Source organism: Petromyzon marinus, unplaced genomic scaffold (assembly GCF_048934315.1).
Source record: "Petromyzon marinus isolate PM22_M1 ecotype Great Lakes invasive population unplaced genomic scaffold, UKy_Petmar_22M1.pri1.0 PM_Scaffold_48, whole genome shotgun sequence".
NCBI classification, from domain to species: Eukaryota; Metazoa; Chordata; class Hyperoartia; order Petromyzontiformes; family Petromyzontidae; genus Petromyzon; species Petromyzon marinus.
The window spans coordinates 364,233-388,581 of NW_027423479.1; the positions used below are offsets into that span (position 1 = coordinate 364,233).

At 56.8% G+C, this 24,349-nt stretch overlaps 3 protein-coding genes across 11 annotated transcripts in view; all 3 read left to right on the forward strand.

The window, feature by feature from the left end:
* The first annotated feature begins 3,271 nt into the window (after positions 1-3,271).
* Positions 3,272-9,596, forward strand: LOC142923387 (alpha-2-antiplasmin-like). The gene is made up of 3 exons (XM_076064474.1): positions 3,272-3,452; positions 8,473-8,683; positions 9,294-9,596. The coding sequence occupies exons 1-3, from the start codon at positions 3,375-3,377 to the stop codon at positions 9,566-9,568; spliced, it is 564 nt and encodes a 187-aa protein (XP_075920589.1). The 5' UTR covers positions 3,272-3,374; the 3' UTR covers positions 9,569-9,596.
* Positions 9,597-13,282: 3,686 nt separating this feature from the next.
* Positions 13,283-24,349, forward strand: part of LOC142923397 (uncharacterized) — a 38,496-nt gene continuing 27,429 nt past the window's right edge. The window contains exons 1-2 of the mRNA XM_076064485.1: positions 13,283-13,297; positions 13,630-16,849. Coding sequence (XP_075920600.1) covers positions 13,283-13,297; positions 13,630-14,541 — 927 coding nt within the window. The 3' untranslated portion in view covers positions 14,542-16,849. The remainder of the gene's footprint in view (positions 13,298-13,629; positions 16,850-24,349) is intronic.
* LOC142923385 (mitogen-activated protein kinase 1-like) overlaps positions 13,425-24,349 on the forward strand; it is a 64,079-nt gene continuing 53,154 nt past the window's right edge. For 8 of the 9 annotated variants that reach the window (XR_012940712.1, XR_012940714.1, XR_012940713.1 and 5 more), the window contains exons 1-2: positions 13,425-13,621; positions 23,701-23,831. Coding sequence is in view for 2 of the 9 variants with exons in the window: in XM_076064472.1 (XP_075920587.1) it covers positions 23,728-23,831 (104 nt within the window). In the remaining 7 variants the exon portion in view is untranslated. The remainder of the gene's footprint in view (positions 13,622-23,700; positions 23,832-24,349) is intronic. The other variant, XM_076064473.1, reaches the window with a different exon arrangement.

A 24,349-nucleotide genomic window follows, 5' to 3' on the forward strand; every position in this document is an offset into this window, starting at 1 on the left:
CAGAGACATCCATAGAGACACCCACAGAGACATCCATAGAGACACCGAAAGAGACACCCATAGAGACACCCATAGAGACCCACAGAGACACCCATAGAGACACCCATGGAGACACCCACAGAGACACCCACAGAGACACCCATAGGGACACCGATAGAGACACCCATAGAGACACCCACAGAGACACCCATAGAGACACCCACACACACACACAGACAGACCCATAGAGACACCCATAGACACCCATAGAGACACCCATAGAGACACCCATAGAGACACCCATAGAGACCCACAGAGACACCCATAGAGACACCCACAGAGACACCCACAGAGACACCCATAGAGACACCCACAGAGACATCCATAGAGACACCCATAGAGACACCCACAGAGACACCCACACACACACACACAGACAGACCCATAGAGACACCCACAGAGACACCCATAGAGACACCCACAGAGACACCCATAGAGACACCCATAGAGACACCCATAGAGACACCCACAGAGACACCCACAGAGACACCCATAGAGACACCCATAGAGACCCACAGAGACACCCATAGAGACACCCATAGAGACACCCATAGAGACACCCATAGAGACACCCATAGAGACACCCACAGAGAAACCCACAGAGACACCCATAGAGACACCCACAGAGACATCCATAGAGACACCGATAGAGACACCCATAGAGACACCCACAGAGACACCCATAGAGACACCCATAGAGACACCCACAGAGACACCCACAGAGACACCCATAGAGACACCGATAGAGACACCCATAGAGACACCCACAGAGACACCCATAGAGACACCCACACACACACAGACAGACCCATAGAGACACCCATAGACACCCATAGAGACACCCATAGAGACACCCATAGAGACACCCATAGAGACCCACAGAGACACCCATAGAGACACCCACAGAGACACCCACAGAGACACCCATAGAGACACCCACAGAGACATCCATAGAGACACCCATAGAGACACCGATAGAGACACCCATAGAGACACCCACAGAGACACCCACACACACACACACAGACAGACCCATAGAGACACCCATAGACACCCATAGAGACACCCATAGAGACACCCATAGAGACCCACAGAGACACCCATAGAGACACCCACAGAGACACCCACAGAGACACCCATAGAGACACCCACAGAGACATCCATAGAGACACCCATAGAGACACCGATAGAGACACCCATAGAGACACCCATAGAGACACCCACACACACACACACAGACAGACCCATAGAGACACCCATAGACACCCATAGAGACAACCATAGAGACACCCATAGAGACACCCATAGAGACACCCATAGAGACCCACAGAGACACCCATAGAGACACCCACAGAGACAGCCACAGAGACACCCATAGAGACACCCATAGAGACACCCATAGTCACCCTTAGAGACACCCATAGACCCATAGAGAGCCATAGAGACACTCATAGACCCATAGAGACACCCATAGAGACACCCACACACACACACACACAGACAGATCCATAGAGACACCCATAGACAACCATAGAGACCCATAGAGACACCCATAGACTCATAGAGACACTCATAGACCCATAGAGACCCATAGAGACACTCATAGACCCCATAGAGACACCCACAGAGACACCCATAGAGTTACACACACAGACAGACACACACAGACAGCCAGACCCACAGAGACACCCACAGAGAGACCCATAGAGACACCCATAGAGACACCCATAGACACCCATAGAGATACCCATAGAGACACCCACAGAGACACCCATAGAGACACCCATAGACACCCACAGAGACCCATTGAGACACCCATAGAGACACCCATAGACACCCATAGAGATACCCATAGAGACACCCATAGAGACACCCATAGACACCCACAGAGACCCATAGAGACACCCATACAGACACCCATAGACACCCACAGAGACACCCATAGAGACACCCACAGAGACACCCATAGAGACACCCACACACACACACACACAGACCCATAGAGACACCCATAGACACCAATAGAGACACCCATAGAGACACCCATAGAGACACCCACACACACACAGACAGACCCATAGAGACACCCATAGAGACACCCATAGTCACCCTTAGAGACACCCATAGACCCCATAGAGACACTCATAGACCCATAGAGACCCATAGAGACACTCATAGACCCCATAGAGACACCCACAGAGACACCCATAGAGACACCCATAGAGACACCCATAGTCACCCTTAGAGACACCCATAGACCCATAGAGAGCCATAGAGACACTCATAGACCCATAGAGACACCCATAGAGACACCCACACACACACACACAGACAGATCCATAGAGACACCCATAGACAACCATAGAGACACCCATAGAGACACCCATAGACTCCATAGAGACCCATAGAGACACCCATAGACTCATAGAGACACTCATAGACCCATAGAGACCCATAGAGACACTCATAGACCCCATAGAGACACCCATAGAGAGACCCATAGAGACACCCACAGAGACACCCAAAGAGATACACACACAGCCAGACACACACAGACAGCCAGACCCACAGAGACACCCACAGAGAGACCCATAGAGACACCCATAGAGACACCCATAGACACCCATAGAGATACCCATAGAGACACCCACAGAGACACCCATAGAGACACCCATAGACACCCACAGAGACCCATAGAGACACCCATAGAGACATCCATAGACACCTATAGAGATACCCATAGAGACACCCATAGACACCCACAGAGACCCATAGAGACACCCACACACACACAGACAGACCCATATAGACACCCACAGAGACCCATAGAGATACCCATAGAGACACCCACAGAGACCCATAGAGATACCCATAGAGATACAAAGACAAAGATCCCCCGCATAGCCTTAACAGACTGTAGGGGCAAGTGCTGTTAGCGAGCACCTATGAAGGCCGCTAACGGCACACGAGGGGGTGGGTGGCCAGCACCACCCCCGGCCGCCTTTGTCTCCCCAGTGGCAATGTTAACACACCGCTACACCAGGGTACTCATTTGAGGCTGAGTCGACCTAGGGGAGGCCCGGGACCGGTTCAGACAACCGTCACCGGTGCCGTTGGCCGTGAGCGGGAATCGAACCCGGGTCGCCGGGATTCGTAGCGCGGCGTGGCGCTAACCACTACACCCACCGCTCCCCCAACAAGCGTACAGACCCACAGAGACACCAACACCCACAGATGAGAGCGAACTGCCCCGCTGTGCCCCGCTGCACGTTGCAGGCGAGTGGAAGACGAAGTTCAACGTTGACTACACGGTGAAGAGGCAGTTCGTGCTCCCGATGGGCCAGACGAAGATGGTGGACATGGTCCACGCGCCGTCCTATCCCTTCCGCATCAAGGACCTGTTTCCCTACCAGGTGAGAGTGACGCAGACTTCGGGCCTGGTCTCAGAGGGGCTCTCGTCCCTACCAAGGTGAGAGTGACGCACACTTTGGCCTGGTCTCAGAGGGGCTCTAGTCCCTACCGAGGTGAGAGTGACACAGGCCTCGGGCCTGGTCTCAGAGGGGCTGTCGTCCCTACCAGGTGAGCGTGACACAGGCCTCGGGCCTGGTCTCAGAGGGGCTCTCGTCCCTACCGAGCTGAGGGTGACGCAGGCTTTGGGCCTGGTCTCAGAGGGGCTCTCGTCCCTACCGAGGTGAGAGTGACACAGGCCTCGGGCCTGGTCTCAGAGGGGCTCTCGTCCCTACCAAGCTGAGGGTGACACAGGCCTCAGGCCTGGTCTCAGAGGGGCTCTCGTCCCTACCAAGGTGAGAGTGACGCAGGCCTCGGGCCTGGTCTCAGAGGGGCTCTCGTCCCTACCGAGGTGAGAGTGACGCAGGCCTCGGGCCTGGTCTCAGAGGGGCTCTCGTCCCTACCGAGGTGAGAGTGACACAGGCTCGGGCCTGGTCTCAGAGGGGCTCTCGTCCCTACCGAGCTGAGGGTGACACAGGCTTTGGGCCTGGTCTCAGAGGGGCTCTCGTCCCTACCAAGGTGAGAGTGACACAGACTTCGGGCCTGGTCTCAGAGGGGCTCTCGTCCCTACCAAGGTGAGAGTGACGCAGGCCTCGGGCCTGGTCTCAGAGGGGCTCTCGTCCCTACCAAGGTGAGAGTGACGCAGGCCTCGGGCCTGGTCTCAGAGGGGCTCTCGTCCCTACCGAGGTGAGAGTGACGCAGGCTTTGGGCCTGGTCTCAGAGGGGCTCTCGTCCCTACCAAGGTGAGAGTGACACAGACTTCGGGCCTGGTCTCAGAGGGGCTCTCGTCCCTACCGAGGTGAGAGTGACACAGGCTCGGGCCTGGTCTCAGAGGGGCTCTCGTCCCTACCGAGCTGAGGGTGACACAGGCTTTGGGCCTGGTCTCAGAGGGGCTCTCGTCCCTACCAAGGTGAGAGTGACACAGACTTCGGGCCTGGTCTCAGAGGGGCTCTCGTCCCTACCAAGGTGAGAGTGACGCAGGCCTCGGGCCTGGTCTCAGAGGGGCTCTCGTCCCTACCAAGGTGAGAGTGACGCAGGCCTCGGGCCTGGTCTCAGAGGGGCTCTCGTCCCTACCGAGCTGAGGGTGACGCAGGCCTCGGGCCTGGTCTCAGAGGGGCTCTCGTCCCTACCGAGCTGAGGGTGACACAGGCTTTGGGCCTGGTCTCAGAGGGGCTCTCGTCCCTACCGAGGTGAGAGTGACACAGGCCTCGGGCCTGGTCTCAGAGGGGCTCTCGTCCCTACCAAGCTGAGAGTGACGCAGGCCTCGGGCCTGGTCTCAGAGGGGCTCTCGTCCCTACCGAGCTGAGAGTGACGCAGGCTTTGGGCCTGGTCTCAGAGGGGCTCTCGTCCCTACCGAGCTGAGAGTGACGCAGGCCTCGGGCCTGGTCTCAGAGGGGCTCTCGTCCCTACCGAGGTGAGAGTGACGCAGGCCTCGGGCCTGGTCTCAGAGGGGCTCTCGTCCCTACCGAGGTGAGAGTGACGCAGGCCTCGGGCCTGGTCTCAGAGGGGCTCTCGTCCCTACCAAGGTGAGAGTGACACAGGCCTCAGGCCTGGTCTCAGAGGGGCTCTCGTCCCTACCAAGGTGAGAGTGACGCAGGCCTCGGGCCTGGTCTCAGAGGGGCTCTCGTCCCTACTGAGGTGAGAGTGACACAGGCTTTGGGCCTGGTCTCAGAGGGGCTCTCGTCCCTACCGAGCTGAGAGTGACGCAGGCTTTGGGCCTGGTCTCAGAGGGGCTCTCGTCCCTACCGAGCTGAGAGTGACACAGGCCTCAGGCCTGGTCTCAGAGGGGCTCTCGTCCCTACCAAGGTGAGAGTGACGCAGACTTCGGGCCTGGTCTCAGAGGGGCTCTCGTCCCTACCGAGCTGAGAGTGACGCAGGCTTTGGGCCTGGTCTCAGAGGGGCTCTCGTCCCTACCGAGCTGAGGGTGACGCAGGCCTCGGGCCTGGTCTCAGAGGGGCTCTCGTCCCTACCAAGGTGAGAGTGACGCAGGCTTTGGGCCTGGTCTCAGAGGGGCTCTCGTCCCTACCAAGGTGAGAGTGACACAGGCCTCGGGCCTGGTCTCAGAGGGGCTCTCGTCCCTACCAAGGTGAGAGTGACGCAGGCCTCGGGCCTGGTCTCAGAGGGGCTCTCGTCCCTACCGAGCTGAGAGTGACACAGGCCTCGGGCCTGGTCTCAGAGGGGCTCTCGTCCCTACCGAGGTGAGAGTGACGCAGGCCTCGGGCCTGGTCTCAGAGGGGCTCTCGTCCCTACCGAGCTGAGAGTGACGCAGGCCTCGGGCCTGGTCTCAGAGGGGCTCTCGTCCCTACCGAGCTGAGGGTGACACAGGCTTTGGGCCTGGTCTCAGAGGGGCTCTCGTCCCTACCGAGCTGAGGGTGACGCAGGCTTTGGGCCTGGTCTCAGAGGGGCTCTCGTCCCTACCGAGCTGAGAGTGACGCAGGCTTTGGGCCTGGTCTCAGAGGGGCTCTCGTCCCTACCGAGCTGAGAGTGACGCAGGCCTCGGGCCTGGTCTCAGAGGGGCTCTCGTCCCTACCAAGGTGAGAGTGACACAGGCCTCGGGCCTGGTCTCAGAGGGGCTCTCGTCCCTACCGAGGTGAGAGTGACACAGGCCTCGGGCCTGGTCTCAGAGGGGCTCTCGTCCCTACCGAGCTGAGAGTGACGCAGGCCTCGGGCCTGGTCTCAGAGGGGCTCTCGTCCCTACCGAGCTGAGGGTGACACAGGCTTTTGGCCTGGTCTCAGAGGGGCTCTCGTCCCTACCGAGCTGAGAGTGACGCAGGCCTCGGGCCTGGTCTCAGAGGGGCTCTCGTCCCTACCGAGCTGAGGGTGACACAGGCTTTGGGCCTGGTCTCAGAGGGGCTCTCGTCCCTACCAAGGTGAGGGTGACACAGGCTCGGGCCTGGTCTCAGAGGGGCTCTCGTCCCTACCAAGGTGAGGGTGACACAGGCTCGGGCCTGGTCTCAGAGGGGCTCTCGTCCCTACCGAGGTGAGAGTGACGCAGGCCTCGGGCCTGGTCTCAGAGGGGCTCTCGTCCCTACCGAGCTGAGAGTGACGCAGGCCTCGGGCCTGGTCTCAGAGGGGCTCTCGTCCCTACCGAGCTGAGGGTGACACAGGCTTTGGGCCTGGTCTCAGAGGGGCTCTCGTCCCTACCGAGCTGAGGGTGACACAGGCTTTGGGCCTGATCTCAGAGGGGCTCTCGTCCCTACCGAGCTGAGAGTGACGCAGGCTTTGGGCCTGGTCTCAGAGGGGCTCTCGTCCCTACCGAGCTGAGAGTGACGCAGGCCTCGGGCCTGGTCTCAGAGGGGCTCTCGTCCCTACCAAGGTGAGAGTGACACAGGCCTCGGGCCTGGTCTCAGAGGGGCTCTCGTCCCTACCGAGGTGAGAGTGACACAGGCCTCGGGCCTGGTCTCAGAGGGGCTCTCGTCCCTACCGAGCTGAGAGTGACGCAGGCCTCGGGCCTGGTCTCAGAGGGGCTCTCGTCCCTACCGAGCTGAGGGTGACACAGGCTTTTGGCCTGGTCTCAGAGGGGCTCTCGTCCCTACCGAGCTGAGAGTGACGCAGGCCTCGGGCCTGGTCTCAGAGGGGCTCTCGTCCCTACCGAGCTGAGGGTGACACAGGCTTTGGGCCTGGTCTCAGAGGGGCTCTCGTCCCTACCAAGGTGAGGGTGACACAGGCTCGGGCCTGGTCTCAGAGGGGCTCTCGTCCCTACCAAGGTGAGGGTGACACAGGCTCGGGCCTGGTCTCAGAGGGGCTCTCGTCCCTACCAAGGTGAGAGTGACGCAGGCCTCGGGCCTGGTCTCAGAGGGGCTCTCGTCCCTACCGAGCTGAGGGTGACGCAGGCCTCGGGCCTGGTCTCAGAGGGGCTCTCGTCCCTACCGAGCTGAGGGTGACGCAGGCTTTGGGCCTGGTCTCAGAGGGGCTCTCGTCCCTACCAAGGTGAGAGTGACGCAGGCCTCGGGCCTGGTCTCAGAGGGGCTCTCGTCCCTACCAAGGTGAGAGTGACGCAGGCTTTGGGCCTGGTCTCAGAGGGGCTCTCGTCCCTACCGAGCTGAGGGTGACGCAGGCCTCGGGCCTGGTCTCAGAGGGGCTCTCGTCCCTACCAAGGTGAGAGTGACACAGGCCTTGGGCCTGGTCTCAGAGGGGCTCTCGTCCCTACCGAGGTGAGAGTGACGCAGGCCTCGGGCCTGGTCTCAGAGGGGCTCTCGTCCCTACCGAGCTGAGAGTGACGCAGGCTTTGGGCCTGGTCTCAGAGGGGCTCTCGTCCCTACCGAGCTGAGAGTGACACAGGCCTCGGGCCTGGTCTCAGAGGGGCTCTCGTCCCTACCAAGATGAGAGTGACGCAGGCCTCGGGCCTGGTCTCAGAGGGGCTCTCGTCCCTACCAAGGTGAGAGTGACACAGGCCTCGGGCCTGGTCTCAGAGGGGCTCTCGTCCCTACCAAGGTGAGAGTGACGCAGGCTTTGGGCCTGGTCTCAGAGGGGCTCTCGTCCCTACCGAGGTGAGAGTGACACAGGCCTCGGGCCTGGTGTCAGAGGGGCTCTCGTCCCTACCGAGGTGAGAGTGACACAGGCCTCGGGCCTGGTGTCAGAGGGGCTCTCGTCCCTACCGAGGTGAGAGTGACACAGGCCTCGGGCCTGGTGTCAGAGGGGCTCTCGTCCCTACCGAGGTGAGAGTGACACAGGCCTCGGGCCTGGTGTCAGAGGGGCTCTCGTCCCTACCGAGGTGAGAGTGACACAGGCCTCGGGCCTGGTCTCAGAGGGGCTCTCGTCCCTACCAAGGTGAGAGTGACGCAGGCTTTGGGCCTGGTCTCAGAGGGGCTCTCTGGCTTCCGCTCCGCGCTCAAAACGGAACCCACAAAAGTGAGTGTGACAGGGCTGCCCCCGAGGTCCCTTCTCGACCGTGTGACCTCCCTCCAATCTCCCTCCAACCTCCAGTTTGCCGAGTTCCCCTTCTGCAAGAACTCGAGCCTGGTCACGGTGAGCTCCCAGGATTCGGACGAGGACTTCAGGGCGATGCAGACGAACATCCGCGCCTCCGACTTCCGTGCCGGACTCAGCAACATGAAGGACGTTGTGATGGCCGTGGCCATTCCCAAGGTGACACTACGGGAGAAGGTGGACCTCACGAGGGCCCTGCAGGACATGGGTAAGTGGTGGTGGTGGTGGTAGTGGTAGTGGTGGTTGTGGTGGTGGTAGTGGTGGTGGTGGTTGTGGTGGTGGCGGTGGTGGTGGTGGTTGTGGTGGTAGTGGTGGTGGTGGTTGTGGTGGTAGTGGTGGTGGTGGTAGTGGTGGTGGTAGTGGTGGTGGTGGTTGTGGTAGTGGTGGCGGTGGTGGTGGTGGTGATGGTGGTAGTGGTGGTGGTGGTAGTGGTGGTGGTGGTTGTGGTGGTGGTGGTTGTGGTGGTGGTGGTAGTGGTGGTGGTGGTGGTAGTGGTGGTGGTGGTAGTGGTGGTGGTTGTGGTGGTGGTTGTGGTGGTGGTGGTTGTGGTGGTAGTGGTGGTGGTTGTGGTGGTAGTGGTGGTGGTTGTGGTGGTAGTGGTGGTGGTTGTGGTGGTAGTGGTGGTGGCCAGGTGGTGGTGGTGGTGGGCAGGTGTTGGTGTGTGAGTGTCACATCACTACCACACTCACCACTACACTCACCACCACTACACTCACTCACCACTACACTCACCACCACACTCACCACCACACTCACCACTACACTCACCACCACCCCTCTCACCACCCACCCCCCCACCCACCCACCCCCCCCCACAGCCCCCAAGCCCCTGACCCACCTCTTCTCCCCCGCCGCCGACCTCCGTGGCCTCTCCGCGGAGCGCCTGTGGGTGTCCGACGTTTCGCACTCGGCCTTCGTGCGCGTGGACGAGGAGGGCGCGGAGGCTGCGGCGGCGACGGCGGCGTCGGCCAGCCGCAGCCTCCGCGAGTTGGCCCTGGAGCGGCCCTTCCTCTTCCTGCTCAGAGACCGCCCCGCGCCGGGGTCGGCCGGCCTGCCGCTGCTGCTGGGACGGGTCGTGGACCCAGAGCCATAGCAGCTGCACGGGGGGGCGTGACGGGGGTGGGTGGTGGGGGGTGGTGGTGGGTGGTGGTGGGGGTGGTGGGGGGGGGGTGGTGGTGGTGGGTGGTGGTGGTGCTGAGGGGTATTGGTGGTGGTGGTGGTGGTGAGGGGTAGTGGTGGTGGGGGGTGGGGTGGTAGTGGTGGGTGGTGGTGGGTGGTAGTGGTGGTGGGTGGTGGTGGTGAGGGGTAGTGGTGGTGGGGGGTGGGGTGGTAGTGGTGGGTGGGGTGGGTGGTAGTGGTGGGTAGTGGTGAGGGGTAGTGGTAGTAATGGGTGGGTGGTGGTAGGGGGTTGTGGGTGGGTGGGGGTGGTGGTAGCGGGTGGTGGGTGGTGGTGGTGGTGAGGTGGTGGTGGGGGGTGGTGGTAGCGGGTGGTGGGTGGTGGTGGTGGGTGGTGGGTGGTGGTGGTGGGGGGGGGGTGGTGGTGCTGAGGGGTATTGGTGGTGGGTGGTGGTGGTGGTGAGGGGTGGTGGTGGTGCTGAGGGGTATTGGTGGTGGGTGGTGGTGGTGGTGAGGGGTGGTGGTGGTGGTGAGGGGTAGTGGTGGGTAGTGGTGGGTGGTGGTGGGTGGTAGTGGTGGGTAGTGGTGAGGGGTAGTGGTAGTAATGGGTGGGTGGTAGTAGGGGGTTGTGGGTGGGTGGTGGTGGTGAGGGGTGGGTGGTGGTGGGTGGTGGTGGGGGGTAGTGGGTGGGTGGGTGGGGAGGCGTGAGGGGTGGGTGGGTGGTGGGTGTTGGTGAGGGGTGGGTGGGTGGTAGTGGTGGTGGTGGTGGTGAGGGGTAGGTTGGTGGTGGTGGGTGGTAGTGGTGGGTGGGGTGGGTGGTAGTGGTGGGTGGTGGTGAGTGGTAGTGGTAGTAATGGGTGGGTGGTGGTAGGGGGTTGTAGGTGGGTGGTAGTGGTGGGTGGGTAGTGGTGGTGAGGGGTAGTGGGTGGGGAGAGATGGAGGATGGATGTTGAGGGAGGGGGAGGAGAGATGGGGAGATGGTAAATCCACAGACTCACCACACAGAGACCCACAGACTCACCACACAGAGACCCATAGCCTCACCACACAGAGACCCACAGACTCACCACACAGAGACCCACAGACTCACCACACAGAGACCCATAGACTCACCACACAGAGACCCACAGACTCACCACACAGAGACCCATAGACTCACCACACAGAGACCCATAGACTCACCACACAGAGACCCACAGACTCACCACACAGAGACCCACAGACTCACCACACAGAGACCCACAGACTCACCACACAGAGACCCACAGACTCACCACACAGAGACCCATAGACTCACCACACAGAGACCCATAGAGACCCAAATAAGTACGCAGTGCGTACAGGGGGACAGAGGGCTGTTAACATCTTACCAACTCACCCACTCACTCACCCACTCACTCATCCACCCACATACTCACCCACATACTCACTCACCCACTCACTCACTCAACGACTCACTCACTCACCCACTCACTCATCCACCCACATACTCACCCACATACTCACTCACCCACTCACTCACTCAATGACTCACTCACTCACCCACTAACTCAGTCACCCATTCACTCACCTACTCACCCACTCACCCACTCACTCATCCACCCACATACTCACCCACATACTCACCCAATCACTCACATACTCACCCAATCACTCACCTACTCACCCACCCACATAACTCACTCATATACTCACCCAATCACTCACCTACTCACCCACCCACTAACTCACTCACATACTCACCCAATCACTCACCTACTCACACACCCACATAACTCACTCACTCACCTACACACACAGCTGGTTTAAATGAAAATAAAAACCGATTTGAAAATAAAGAGAGATGATTCAACACTGGATTGTTCTGTGTCCACCTACTTATACGCTCACTCACTCACCCACCTACTCACCCACTCACCCACTCACTCACCCACATACTCACCCACCCATTCACTCACCCACCTACTCACCTACTCACCCATTCACCCACATACTCACCCACCCATTCACTCACTCACTCACCCACCTACTCACCTACTCACCCACTCACTCACCCACCTACTCACCCACCCACTCACCTCCTCACATACTCACACTCACTCACCCACTCACCCACTTACATACTCACCCACCCACTCACTCACCTACTCACATACTCACCCACTCACTCATCTACTCACATACTCACCCACTCACCCACCCACTCACTGACTCACCCACTCACTCACCCACCCACTCATCCACCCATCACTCACCCACTCATCCACTCACTCACTCACTCACCCACCCACATACTCACCCACATACTCACCCACATACTCACTCTCCTACTCACCCAGCCACATACTCACCCACTCACTCACCCACTCACCCACTCACCCACCCATTCACCCACTCACCTACCTACTCACATACCCACTCACTCACCGACTCATACTCACCCACCTACTCACCCACTCACTCACTCACCCACTCACCCACCCACTCACCTACTCACATACTCACCCACTCACTCACCCACTCACCCACCCACTTACTCATATACTCACATAATCACATAATCGCCCACTCACCCCCTCACTCACATACTCAACCACTCACCCACCCACTCACCTACCGACTCACTCACACACTCACTCAGTCACCCACTCACTGATTCACCCACTCACTCACCCACTCAGAATGTGAGTGAGTGGGTGAGTGAGTGGGTGAGTATGTGAGTGGGTGACTGAGTGAGTGAGTGTGTGAGTGAGTGTGTGATTGAGTGAGTGTGTGAGTGAGTGTGTGAGTGGGTGGGTGTGTGAGTGGGTGACTGAGTGAGTGTGTGAGTGAGTGAGTGTGTGAGTGAGTGGGTGATTGAGTGAGTGTGTGAGTGGGTGACTGAGTGAGTGAGTGGGTGTGTGAGTGAGTGGGTGAGTGAGTGAGTGGGTGAGTGAGTGGGTGAGTGGCTGAGTGAGTGAGTGAGTGGCTGAGTGAGTTGTTGAGTGAGTGGCTGAGTGGGTGAGTGAGTTGTTGAGTGAGTGAGTGGGTGAGTGAGTGGGTGAGTGGCTGAGTGAGTGAGTTGTTGAGTGAGTGTGTGAGTGAGTGGGTGAATGAGTGGGTGGGTGAGTGTGTGAGTGTGTTTGTGAGTGAGTGAATGAGTGAGTGGGTGATGCAGTGGGTGGGTGTGTGTGTTAGTGTGTGACGCGCTGTGTGGGCGTGTTGGTGTGACGCGCTGTGTGGGCGTGTTGGTGTGACGCGCTGTGTGGGTGTGCGTGTTAGTGTGTGACGCGCTGTGTGGGCGTGTTGGTGTGACGCGCTGTGTGGGCGTGTTGGTGTGACGCGCTGTGTGGGTGTGCGTGTTAGTGTGTGACGCGCTGTGTGGGCGTGTTGGTGTGACGCGCTGTGTGGGTGGGTGTGTGTTAGTGTGTGACGCGCTGTGTGGGCGTGTTGGTGTGACGCCCTGTGTGGGCGTGTTGGTGTGTGACGCGCCGTGTGGGCGTGTCGGTGTGACGCGCTGTGTGGTGGGTGGGCGTGTTGGTGTGACGCGCTATGGGTGGGCGTGTGTTAGTGTGTGACGCGCCGTGTGGGCGTGTTGGTGTGACGCGCTGTGTGGGTGGGTGTGTTAGTGTGTGACGCGCTGTGTGGGCGTGTTGGTGTGACGCCCTGCGTGGGCGTGTTGGTGTGTGACGCGCCGTGTGGGCGTGTCGGTATGACGCGTTGTTTGGTGGGTGGGCGTGTTGGTGGTGACGCGCTATGGGTGGGCGTGTGTTAGTGTGTGACGCGCCGTGTGGGCGTGTCGGTGCGACGCGCTGTGTGGTGGGTGGGCGTGTTGGCGTGACGCGCTATGGGTGGGCGTGTGTTAGTGTGTGACGCGCCGTGTGGGCGTGTCGGTGCGACGCGCTGTGTGTTGGGTGGGCGAGCCCTCCAACACGGGCCACACACCGCCACAGTCGCTGTGGTCGTGACCCAGGGGTTTCCTGCCGCTCTTACGCCGCTCCACAGCGACGACGACGCTGCTGCTGCTGCTGCCGCTGCCGCGGCTATTGCAGTGAGTAGCCACACACACAGACACACATACACACACAGACACACAGACACACACAGACACACACAGACATACACACACATACACACACACCATATACACACACACAGACACACACAGACATACACACATACATACACACCATATACACACATACATACACCACACATACACACATACATACACACATACACACATACATACACACATACACACATACATACACACATACACACATACATACACACATACACCACACACAGACACACAGACAGACACACATACATACACACATACACCACACATATACACATACACACACACATACACACACATACACACACACAGACACACATACATACACATATACATACATACACACCATATACACACATACATACACACAGACACACACACATACACACACAGACACACACACAGACACACATACACACATACATACACACACATACACACAGACACACATACACCACACACACAGACACATACATACACACATACACTACACACACACACATACACACACACACATACACACACATACACACATACACTACACACACACACATACACACACACATACACACATACACAGACACATACACACACACACCACACACACACACAGACACACACACACATACACAGACATACACACACACATACACAGACACACACATACACCACACATACACCACACATGCACACACACACCACACACACACACAGCACACACACAGCACACACACAGCGCACACACACACAGCGCACACAACGAACACAACATACACACAGCACACACACACATCTCCAGGGGTACAGTGACACAGGAAACACACACACAGACAAAGCTCCCCCAGGTAGCCTCTAGCAGAACTGTAGGGGCAAGTGCTGTTAGCTAGCGAGTAGCAGCAGCAGTGTCTATGTACTACAGACACCACACACAGACAAAGCTCCCCCAGGTAGCCTCTAGCAGGGCTGTAGGGGCAAGTGCTGTTAGCTAGCGAGTAGCAGTAGCAGTGTCTATGTACTACACACACCACACACAGACAAAGCTCCCCCAGGTAGCCTCTAGCAGGGCTGTAGGGGCAAGTGCTGTTAGCTAGCGAGTATCAGCAGCAGTGTCTATGTACTACACACACCACACACAGACAAAGCTACCCCAGGTAGCCTCTAGCAGGGCTGTAGGGGCAAGTGCTGTTAGCTAGCGAGTAGCAGCAGCAGCAGTGTCTATGTACTACACACACCACACACAGACAAAGCTCCCCCAGGTAGCTTCTAGCAGGAATGTAGGGGCAAGTGCTGCTAGCTAGCGAGTAGCAGCAGCAGTGTCTATGTACTACACACACCACACACACAGACAAAGATCCCCCGTGTAGCCTGTAACAGACTGTAGGGGCAAGTACTGTTAGCGAGCACCTATGAAGGCCGGCACGTTACACGAGGGGGTGGGTGGCCAGCACCACGCCCGACCGCCTTTGTCTCCCCAGTGGCGATGTTTACTACACACCGCTACACCAGGTACTCATTTGAGGCTGAGTCGACCTAGGGGAGGCCCAGGATCGGTTCAGATAGTCGCCGTCACTGGCGGTGTTGGCCGTGAGCGGGAATCGAACCCGGGTCGCCAGGTTCATAGCGCAGTGTAGCGCTAACCGCTACACTACCGCTCCCCCCATCACACCTACACACACACACCTACACACACACACCTATACACACACACCTGTACACACACACCTGTACACACACACCTGTACACACACCTATACACACCTGTACTCACACACACACTCCACACCTACACTCACACACCTATACACACACACACCTGTACACACACCTGTACACACACACACCTGTACACACACCTGTACACACACACACCTATACACACACACCTGTACACACACACACACCTGTACACACACCTGTACACACACACTTGTACACACACCTATACACACCTGTACACACACCTATACACACCTGTACTCACACACACACACTCACACACCTATACACACACACCTGTACACACACCTGTACACACACCTGTACACATACACCTGTACACACACACCTGTACACACACCTGTACACACACACCTGTACACACCTGTACACACACACTTGTACACACACCTATACACACCTGTACACACACCTATACACACCTGTACACACACACCTGTACACACACCTGTACACACACACCTACACACACACCTATACATACACACACCTGTACACACACCTATACACACACCTATACACACCTGTACACACACCTATAACAAGTTAACAACAACCGCCATTCGCCACTAAGTGGCGGTGACGTCACCACGACGCTTGTGCCAGGCCATGTGCACCTTGAGGCCACGTGGAGTTTCGAACGCCCGCTGGCAGGAGGTCACGGGGCTGACCCAGCAGGTGCCACGGGTCGACTGACTGAGATGACTGGCTGATGCGCCACCTGTGCCCCCTACTGTGCCAACCTGCTGTGCTTTAGCCACCCGGCGCTCCGCTCGTTGTTGTGAGCGTCGCTCCTCCGCCCTCCGTTGTTGTTGGAGGGCGACTGCCTCCAACTGCCCAGTAGCATCCTTCACGAGCCTCCTCCACAGAGGCTGATCTTGACACCGCTGGTACCAGTCATCGGCAAGTCCACTCAGCTCCACGTCTTTCTGTACCACATCACTCCATCTCTTCTCTAGCCCGTGCCGCGCCCGTTTAGCCGCCTCGATCCGGCCAAACAAAAGCTGTTTCGGCATGCGGTGGCTGGGCATGCGGGCTACATGACCCAGCCATCGCAGCCTTGCCTGCCGGAGGAGCTCACCGATGGGACCTTGCCCAGATCTTTCAAGATTGGTTAAACCCAGGATGGATCGTAGGCAGGCCAGCCTAAATGTTTCTAACAGGCGAGGATGTTCCATTAGGGGGGGTCCACGTTTCGCAAGCGTAGAGAAGGGAGGGAATGACCGTGGCCGAGAAGACCTGAAGCTTAGTGCGGAGCGACAGACCAGGTAGCTTCCACACAGCGTTACGCAACCGATGAAAATATATTGCCGCTCGACTGATTCGGAGTGAAACCTCTGCTGTTAAACTGGAGCCAGTCACCACCTGTACACAAAGATAAAGACAAAGATCCCCCATATAGCCTTACCAGACTGTAGGGGCAAGTGCTGTTAGCGAGCACCTATGAAGGCCGGAACGGTACACGGGGGTGGGTGGCCAGCACCACGCCCGACCGCCTTTGTCTCCCCAGTGGCGATGTTTACACACAGCACCAGGTACTAATTTGAGGCTGAGTCGACCTAGGGGAGGCCCGGGACCTGTTCAGATAATCATCACCGGTGTTGGCCGTGAGCGGGAATCGAACCCGAGTCGCCAGGTTCATAGCGCAGCGCGCTAACCGCTACACTATCGCTCCCCACCTACACACACACCTACACACACACACCTGTACACACACCTACACACACACACCTACACACCCACACACACCTGTACACACACCTGTACACACACACCTACACACACCTACACCTACACACACCTACACCTACACACACCTACACACACACAACAACAACAACAACCGCCATTCGCCACTAAGTGGCGGTGACGTCACCACGACGCTTGTGCCAGGCTATGTGCACCCTGAGGCCACGTGAAGTGTCGAACGCCCGCTGGCAGGAGGTCACGGGGCAGACCCAGGTGCCACGGGTCGACTGACTGAGATGACTGGCTGATGCACCACCTGTGCCCCCTACTGTGCCAACCTGCTGTGCTTTAGCCACCCGGCGCTCCGCTCGCTGTTGTGAGCGTCGCTCCTCCGCCCTCCGTTGTTGTTGGAGGGCGACTGCCTCCAACTGCCCAGTAGCATCCTTCACGAGCCTCCTCCACAGAGGCCGATCTTGACACCGCTGGTACCAGTCATCGGCAAGTCCACTCAGCTCCACGTCCTCCTGTACCACATCACTCCATCTCTTCTCTAGCCCGTGCCGCGCCCGCTTAGCCCCCTCAATCCGGCCAAACAAAAGCTGTTTCGGCATGCGGTGGCTGGGCATGCGGGCTACATGACCCAGCCATCGCAGCCTTGCCTGCCGGAGGAGCTCACCGATGGGACCCTGCCCAGATCTTTCAAGGATTTGTGAGCTCCTCACACAATCCAGTCTGGTTAAACCCAGGATGGATCGTAGGCAGGCCAGCCTAAATGTTTCTAACCGGCGAAGATGTTCCATTAGGGGGGTCCACGTTTCGCAAGCATAGAGAAGGGAGGGAATGACCGTGGCCGAGAAGACCTGAAGCTTAGTGCGGAGCGACAGACCAGGTAGCTTCCACACAGCGTTACGCAACCGATGAAAAGATATTGCCGCTCGACTGATTCGGAGTGAGACCTCTGCTGTTAAACTGGAGCCAGTCATAAGCACACTGCCCAGGTATGGGAAACTCTCCACTCTCTCCACAACTGCCCCATCACCGATTGGGAGTTGTGGGGGTGGAGTGTCCGATGGTACAAAATACCCAGGCAGGTGCTTAGTTTTGGTGGGGCTGATGGTAAGGCCCCACCTCTTAGTGGCATGCTCCAGTCTCAGCAGCAGCGTCTCCAACTCCTCCTCTGACTGAGCAGCTATTACCAAGTCATCAGCATACATAACGTGGTTGAGCAATAGGGAGCCATCCCTTGACCGCACCCGGGCATCGATTAGCCTCCCATTATATCTGTACCATATGGAGATTCCCCCGGTACAGCTATTGAAGGCTTCACGAACTACGTGGTCAAAATAGATGTTAAATAATGTGGGAGCCAAAGGACATCCCTGTCGCACCCCAAGGTGTACAGGGAATGGCTCTGACTCCCGGCCACGTAGTTTTACCCGGGCCCGCTCACCATCATGAAGGTCCTTAATGATCGTGAGCAGAGGGTCAGGTACTCCAAAAGCACGAAGAACGACCCAGAGCCCAGGCCTACTGATGGTATCATAGGCCTTGACCAGGTCAATAAAGCAGAGATGTAGGTCTTGTTGGAATTCCCTACACCTCTGCTGTAGCAGACGGACAGAAAATATGGCATCTGTGCAGGACCGCCCTTTCCTGAAACCGCATTGTGGCTCCGCAAGCCTCTCCTCAGCGTGCCTGGCAAGGCGATGCTGAATAATCCTTGCCAGGACCTTTCCCGGCACACTGAGGAGTGAGATGCCCCTGTAGTTGTTACAGTCTGTGCGGTCCCCCTTCTTAAAAAGGGGGACCACCAGGGCATCCTTCCAATCCTGCGGAACCCGTCCAGTGGTCCAGACTGTTGTTATGATGTCATATAGGGCAGTCTGTGCACAAACGCCACCCTCCCTCAGCATTTCGCTTGGGAGATCATCTCTGCCCGCTGCCTTTCCTGGTCTCAGACTCCGGATCGCCTTCAATACTTCCTCAGCAGATGGCACCTCAGCCAGCCACTCACAGGGGGTGACTTCATCCAATATTTGAGGCACCGCAGCCTCAGCAGGGTCATCCTCACTTTGTGCCGCGATGTTTTCCTGGCTGAGGGATTTTCCCTCCCCCAGGACCTCACAGAAATGCTCAGCAAATCTGCGAACCTGTTCCTGGGGGTCGGAAATTGGATCACCGTTTTTTCCCCTAATGATGGTAATAGGTGTGGCGCTGCAGGTTACTTTTTTGATGGAGTTAAATAGAGATTTGTGATCACGGGCCACTGAGGCAGACTCCATCTCCTCAGCAACCCGCGACCACCACCCATCCTTGCAGCGCCTCACGGCTCTCCGAACCTCCGAGCGAAGGCTGCGGTAAGCCTCCTCATTCTCTGACGTGGGATTCTGTAGCCGATGACAGTGGGCCTGTCGCTTTTTCTCAACCATCCTGAACAACTCCTCTGTCATCCAGGGTGTCTGGGGAGGTCTGGACCGCGTACCCAAAGCAGCCATTGCAGCTGCATGAGTCACAGTCCTAAACCTCGCCCATTTACCCTCGACATCAGGAGGAGTCGGGGACGATGCCAATCCCAGCCGCAAGCGATGGTGAAATTCTCGCTTGCAACTTTCATCAGATAACTGAGACCAGGCCACTTTAGGTTGGAATGGGGTCCTGGGTGTACACCCACCACCGGAGTGGAAGAATGGCAGGCGCATCTTACAGATGACTAGTCGATGGTCAGAGGGCAGATCAGCTCCACGGTAGGTCCTGGTGTCAAGGACATGGGCTCGCATTCGCTGGTCCGTCACTATGTAGTCCAGCAGATGTTCTTGCTTGGACCCGGCATGCATCCATGATGTTGTGTGGATGCGCCGATGCCGGAACAGCGTGTTGGTAATTACAAGCCCATGGGCTGCACAAAAATCTAGCAGCCTCCTACCGTTGTTATTGAGCTGATCTGGCCCATGCCCTCCAATCACTCCAGACCAGGTGCCAGTATCATGACCAACTCGGGCATTGAAGTCACCCAACATGATGACTCTATCCCGAGGGGCCACTTTAGCCAGCACCTTTGACAGGAGGTCATAGAAGGCATCTGACTCATCGGCTTTGCCTGCATCCCTCCACGGATGTTCATCTTCGGTGGGGGCATAAGTAACCACGACCACCATTCCTCGCCTCCGGTTGATGGGAAGGCGAGCCCAAAGTAGCCTGGGGCTTACAGCTTCCCACACCTCACCGCCACGCTCCCACGCCCCCTTCATTCTTTTGTTCAAAAGAAGACCCACACCCTGTTGTTTGGCAGTCTGCTGCCCCGAGTAGAGGACTGTCCACCCACACACACACACACCTACACACGCACACACCTGTACACACACACACCCACACACACCTGTACACACCTGTACACACACACACACCTACACACACCTACACACACACACCTACACACCCACACACAACTGTACACACACCTACACACACCTGTACACACCTACACACACACACACCTACACACACACACCTTACACACCTGTACACACCTACACACACACACCTACACACACCTACACACACCTGTACACACACCTACACACACACCTACACACACACACACCTACACACACACCTACACACACACCTGTACACACCTACACCTACACACACCTACACACACACACCTGTACACACCTACACACACCTACCTACACACACACCTGTACACACACCTGTACACACCTACACACACCTGAACACACACACACCTACACACACCTACACACACACCTACACACACACACACCCACACACACACACACCTGTACACACACACTCCTACACACACCTGTACACACCTGTACACACCCACACACACCTGTACACACACCTACACACACACACCTACACACACCTACACACACACACCTACACACACACACACCTGTACACACACACCTACACACACCTGTACACACACCTAAACACACCTACACACACACACCTGAACACACACACACACCCACACACACCTGTACAAACCTACACACACACCTACACACACCTACACACACACACACCTACACACACACACCTACACACACCTACACACACACACACACACCTACACACGCACACACCTGTACACACACACACCCACACACACCTGTACACACCTGTACACACACACACACCTACACACACCTACACACACACCTACACACCCACACACACCTGTACACACACCTACACACACCTGTACACACCTACACACACACACCTACACACACACACCTTACACACCTGTACACACCTACACACACACCTACACACACCTACACACACCTGTACACACACCTACACACACCTACACACACACACCTACACACACACCTACACACACACCTGTACACACCTACACCTACACACACCTACACCTACACACACCTACACACACACACCTGTACACACCTACACACACCTACCTACACACACACCTGTACACACACCTGTACACACCTACACACACCTGAACACACACACACCTACACACACCTACACACACACCTACACACACACACACACCCACACACACACACACCTGTACACACACACTCCTACACACACCTGTACACACCTGTACACACCCACACACACCTGTACACACACCTACACACACACACCTACACACACACACCTACACACACCTACACACCTACACACACACACCTACACACACACACACCTGTACACACACCTGAACACACACACACACCCACACACACCTGTACAAACCTACACACACACACCTACACACACCTACACACACCTACACACACACACCTACACACACCTACACACACCTGTACACACCTACACACACACCTTACACACCTGTACACACACCTACACACACCTACACACACACCTACACACACACCTACACACACACCCACACACACCTGTACACACCTACACACACCTACACACACCTACACACACACCCACACACACACCTACACACACACACCTACACACACACACCTACACACACCTACACACACCTACACACACACCTGTACACACACACCTGTACACACACACACACACCTGTACACACACCTACACACACACACCTACACACACCCACACACACCTGTACACACCTACACACACACACCTACACACACCTACACACACACACCTACACACCCACACACACCTGTACACACACCTGTACACACACCTACACACACCTACACCTACACACACCTACACCTACACACACCTACACACACACACACCTACACACGCACACACCTGTACACACACCCACACACACCTGTACACACCTGTACACACACACCTACACACCCCTACACACACACACCTACACACCCACACACACCTGTACACACACCCACACACACCTGTACACACCTGTACACACACACCTACACACACCTACACACACACACCTACACACACACACCTTACACACCTGTACACACCTACACACACACACCTACACACACCTACACACACCTGTACACACACCTACACACACACCTACACACCTACACACACACCTACACACACACCTGTACACACCTACACCTACACACACCTACACACACACACCTGTACACACCTACACACACCTACCTACACACACACCTGTACACACACCTGTACACACCTACACACACCTGAACACACACACACCTACACACACCTACACACACACCTACACACACACACACACACCTGTACACACACACTCCTACACACACCTGTACACACCTGTACACACCCACACACACCTGTACACACACCTACACACACACACCTACACACACCTACACACCTACACACACACACCTACACACACACACCTGTACACACACCTACACACACCTGTACACACACCTAAACACACCTACACACACACACACCTGTACACACACCTGAACACACACCCACACACACCTGTACAAACCTACACACACACACCTACACACACCTACACACACACACACCTACACACACACACCTACACACACCTACACACACCTGTACACACCTACACACACACCTTACACACCTGTACACACACCTACACACACCTACACACACCTACACACACACCTACACACACACCTACACACACACTTACACACACACCCACACACACCTGTACACACCTACACACACCTACACACACCTACACACACACCTACACACACCTACACCTACACACACACCCACACACACCTGTACACACCTGTACACACCTACACACACCTACACCTGTACACACACACACACACACCTGTACACACACCTACACACACCTGTACACACCTGTACACACCTTACACACCTGTACACACCTACACACACACCTACACACACACCTACACACACACACCCACACACACACCTACATACACACACCTACACACACACCTACACACACCTGTACACACACACCTGTACACACCTGTACACACACCTTACACACCTGTACACACACCCACACACCTACACACACACACACCCACACACACACACCTGTACACACCTGTACACACCTTACACACCTGTACACACACCTGTACACACCTACCTGTGTACAGAGTGCTCTCTCCCTTGCTGCAGGAGCTATGTCGAAGGGTGTGCCTGAGATTGTGAAGGGGCAAGTGTTTGAGGTGGGCCCAAGGTACACGGGGCTCACCTACATTGGAGAGGGAGCCTACGGCATGGTCTGGTGAGGAGCACGTGCCTACCTCACAACGCTCACACTCACCTGGACACACACCTGTACACTCACTCACTCACCTGTACACACACCTGTACACTCGCTCGTACACTCACCGACACACTCACTCACCTGTACACACGCCTGTACACTCACTCACTCACTCACCTGGACACACACCTGTACACACACCTGTACACTCACATGTACAGACACCTGTACACACACCTGTACACTCGCTCGAACACTCACCGACACACTCACTCACTCGTACACTCACCTGTACACTCACTCACATGTACACTCACCTGTACACACACCTGTACACTCACTCACCTGTACACACACCTGTACACTCACTCACTCACATGTACACTCACCTGTACACTCACTCACTCACTCACATGTACACTCACCTGTACACACACCTGTACACTCGCTCGTACACTCACCGACACACGCACTCACTCGTACACTCACCTGTACACTCACATGTACACTCACCTGTACACTCACTCACCTGTACA